General features: G+C 23.2%; 1 protein-coding gene across 1 annotated transcript; it reads left to right on the forward strand.

The window, feature by feature from the left end:
• The first annotated feature begins 586 nt into the window (after nucleotides 1–586).
• Nucleotides 587–3,820, forward strand: LOC126908162 (uncharacterized). Its single transcript, XM_050690074.1, has 2 exons — nucleotides 587–2,136; nucleotides 3,423–3,820. Exons 1-2 carry the CDS (start codon nucleotides 636–638, stop codon nucleotides 3,620–3,622), a joined length of 1,701 nt encoding a protein of 566 aa, XP_050546031.1. The 5' UTR covers nucleotides 587–635; the 3' UTR covers nucleotides 3,623–3,820.
• Nucleotides 3,821–4,280: the final 460 nt, after the last annotated feature.

Genomic DNA, 4,280 nt, shown 5'->3' on the forward strand with positions numbered 1-4,280 from the left:
TGATTTTAATCACTGTCAGATATCATTATACTTGATCCATCTATGCCACGTCACCACTGTGCCGCGACCCCCCTGTGCTGGGTTTTTTTAATTGTTTTAATATACAAAAGTCAATTTCTCTTTAAAATCCTACTGTGTTCCGACCATACATTGTCTCGCCCAGTAGGTTAGCGACCCTTTTCTTGTTAATTTTTCAATGCGCCATGAAAGTTATAAGTTTTTCGTTGCGGCCAATTAATTAGACTTTTTTTTATATTTGTAATCTTTCAATATAATTATAAGTATTTTTTTTTTGCTTTGAAGGACGATTTTGCTCTGAAGCTTAACTTTATGTTGATCTTAACGTACATATATACAATGTGCATACAAATTAAAATTAATTTATATTATGTGAAGTCATAAATACAAAATTAGATTGACTAAAAATAAAAAGCATCGAAACATAAGGTTTAAAAAACAAAGTAAATATATTAAAGCAAATAGAATATTCTATAAAAGCATTAAGATTTTTTTTTTATAGCAAATAAATCATAATTATATATTATTATATTATATTTAACATAATTATATAACAAATGTTACTCTTTTTTATATTTATTTAAAATTTGTTAGTAGTAGTTAGAGTATACGTCATAATGATCATATTTAAAATTTTAATATTTATTAAAATATTATTTGTTAACATAAAATGTGCAATTTCCTTAGACCCTTTGGAATTACATTGCAATTTCTCTGAACATTTGTTTAATTATTTCAAATATAGTGAGAAATATTTGTTTAACATCGAAAATAACATTTCTGAATTTGAATTAAAAAATTATGGAACAGCATTACAATCTCATGGCGAAATTGTTATGATAATGTTAGATTCATTACGAGAAATGGACGATAAATATATCGCAGAGGATATAATGACCGTAAATTTATATTTGAATAACGTTTCGGGATCTATAAATATGATTGGAAATGACGAAAATGGCGAATTTAATAGAACTGAAAACTCACAAAATTTACTTAAAGGCTATAAAATTCTACATCGTTCAATTGTAGAAAGATTGGAATATTCTATAAATGAAAGGTGTTTAAATGTATCAGGTAGAAACTATTTCATATCTTTAACTAATTTTCAAGAGCCAATAAAACACAGCCTAGAAGTCTTACGTAATGAAATCGAAAAACTAAACAATAAAATAATTCAAATTATGAAGGAATATTTGACTGTAAAAGAAATGTTTGTAATGAATAATACTGAAATATTAAAAAATTATTGTGACATAATAAAACACTTAGCATTAGCTTTTGAAAGAAAAACATACAATATTTTCAATCCTAAGAATATTTTGTTTTACGATTTGATGGAAAGTCGGCCTTGTTTTATGGAGCTAGATCTTGCATCAGGTTCTCAAGCAAAACGATATGCTAAATATAACAGTGATAAAGAGCTATATGATGTTTTAGATATGGTTCGATATGCCCCGTTGAAAATAAAGAACAATAATAATTATCAAATAACGTTATTCGATGTGTTTCGTTTCATCAAGTTTAATTTTGACGTTAAATATGTAAAAGCATTTCAAAATGTAGTAAATGCAGCAATATTTCGTCCAATTATAGCGATTCTACGTTTTTATATTTCATTAGTTCATAAGTTCATTATTCATCTCAAATTTAAAAATGAGGAATTAAAATACGTAATGAAATATAAAATCATTGAAATGGGCCAACATATTGTTGAAAATATGAAATCCTTTATGGATTTGAATTTATTTAATAAAATATATACAAATAAAATGTATCATGCATTTAATATAATTTTCAATCTTATTTCATCCTTCAAAGATCACAATAATTTGTTTATAAATAAAAAAGTTCAATCAATTTCTAAATTTTTCTGTGAATTTTTGAGAAGCCATTTTTTATGTTGGACAAAGTGTCATTTAGAGATAAAAAATATCAAAGAAGACAATATTAGAAGCATTTATGATTTAGCTGTTAAGGAAGTAAATAAAATTGCTCTATTAACTTCAGAATTAAAGAAATATCAGTATATTTTTGAGGCTGCCAATAAATATATTCCTTCAGAATACATAAATAACCGTACACTTAAAATTATTCTCAAATTTAATTTACCATATGGTTAGTTTACAAAATCATTTTCATGATTATTTTCCTCCAGTCAAATAAAATNTTCTTCCAGTCAAATAAAAGAATATAAAGAATTTTTACAACGTTTTATAAATTAATTCTGTTTAGAGTTTTTTTAAAAGTATAATTATAATGATAGTTATAATTTTTTCCACTACAGCATTTTAAATACATTTATGTATTTAAGTAAAGACTAAAATATAATTATTTTTTATATGAACTATAGTTAATATCAGGTCACAAACAAGTATTACCGTTTAAGAAAATTAAGGTTTTTAAATTTAAAAACAAATTTTTAATTAATATAATATATTAATTAAATATATNAAAATTAAGGTTTTTAAATTTAAAAACAAATTTTTAATTAATATATATTTGACTACATATATTGAATTTTTTGAACCTAATATATTTATTACATAAATAACAATTTACAATAGTTTCTAATAAAATACTGACTACCAGATTTCGGTCGTTCTGTATATTCAAGGTTTTCTACATATAATATTTAAAACTTGACGAAATTATTCATAAAATTGTATAAATATATTAATCTTAATGATTCTCAAATGAATATTTGAAATATATTTAATGAGTGATATTACAAACGCTAGAAACTCAATTTTTCATAAAATAATTTTTTTGAGATTTTATTTTATAGGCTTTTGTTAATTACATAGGTCTTTTCATTAATATGTTGTAAAATAATTTTTATTTCTTACTTTTCATATTATATTTGAGTGTCGAATTAATTTTTTTTTTTAACAGTATATATATTTAACTTGTTTAAATAGTGAAAAATTATGTAATTTAAAAGTGACCGGTCGATATCAATTTTTGAACGAGTATTTTAAGAGTTATTAACATTTTTATATTTTAATGAAATGAGAAGTCAGGATGAGAAATGACTAGTATTAAAAATAGCAGCACTAGTTAGTCACCTCCAGTCAATACATAAAATGATTGATAACTTTTAAAATACTTCTTCAAAAATTCTTCGCTACGGCATTTTCTTAATTAAGTAATATTTTTTTGTTATTTCAGCTAGTTAAATATAAACGTTGTCATTTAATATAATAATGTTTACATCTTAATAAGAGATTAACCTAATAATTATTTTATAACAGATAAATATAAGTACGTAAGTATCTAAGAAAATCCCAAAAAAAATTACTATTTTATTAAAAATTGAGTAGTTTCCATTAAAATAATTAATTAAAAAATTAAAATATATATATTTTTTATATGAAAATTATAATTAAATTTTTTTTTTTTAGAACAATTAGGAAATCATGAAGACATATATCGATCACTTTATTTTCCTGGTGATAATACGAATGATATAAGAATACATTGTAGTCCTATCTCAAGTGATGAAAATGATGAGATGAATAATGATGATGATAAGGATTTTGATATAACAAATCAGACATATTACACTCCTAAATATCTAGTTGATTATTTACTTTATAAGTAATTTATTTAATTTATATAAAGTTTAATGCACATATAATACTACAAGATAATACCCTCGGCAGGTTTTGAAATCTTTAATAACTTCTGATGCAGTGAATACTGTGCATTATTTTTTTTAAATAATTTTCATACATTACGTTAAAAACATGTATTAATTATTTGTTTTTAATAAATAAATAAATAAGTTAACAATTTTTAATTTGTAATACTAAGCTTAGCCTAACTGCCTCTTACCTTGGGTGCCTACGAACCTACGGCACATTAAGCCCTTTGGGCTGTCCTTACTGTTGTATTTATTTAAGGAACAATCTTTTTGTTCTAACTTATAGTTTTAGTAGTTCAATAATAACGCAAAAAGTAGTTAATAAAGATATAATCAATCAAAATAAAACATATAAAAAATTAATACACTTAAAAACCGGATAAATAAATAATACACAAAAAACTTAATGTCACAAACGTACCACACGGAAAGAGATTACCTTCGGTACTCCCGAGGTCTTCTCTTACTCACTTTTTAATTCATTCCGTTTCATCTTATATACTAAAATATTTTGTTTGTCTTTTTATAAAATTCATATAGTAATCATTTTCAAAAAGGTTTATAAATATTTAATTCCTGATCTAGTAACAATAATTCGGGGAATTACAATTAATCC

Source organism: Daktulosphaira vitifoliae, unplaced genomic scaffold, assembly GCF_025091365.1.
Source record: "Daktulosphaira vitifoliae isolate Bord-2020 unplaced genomic scaffold, ASM2509136v1 Scaffold_5, whole genome shotgun sequence".
Classification (NCBI taxonomy): Eukaryota; Metazoa; Arthropoda; class Insecta; order Hemiptera; family Phylloxeridae; genus Daktulosphaira; species Daktulosphaira vitifoliae.

Excerpts from the sequence above, each read along its gene's own strand:
- LOC126908162 (XM_050690074.1), top strand. The coding sequence starts at position 636 with ATGATCATATTTAAAATTTTAATATTTATTAAAATATTATTTGTTAAC. Across the intron at positions 2,137-3,422 it reads CAAATTTAATTTACCATATG|AACAATTAGGAAATCATGAA; the intron begins GTTAGTTTACAA and ends TTTTTTTTTTAG.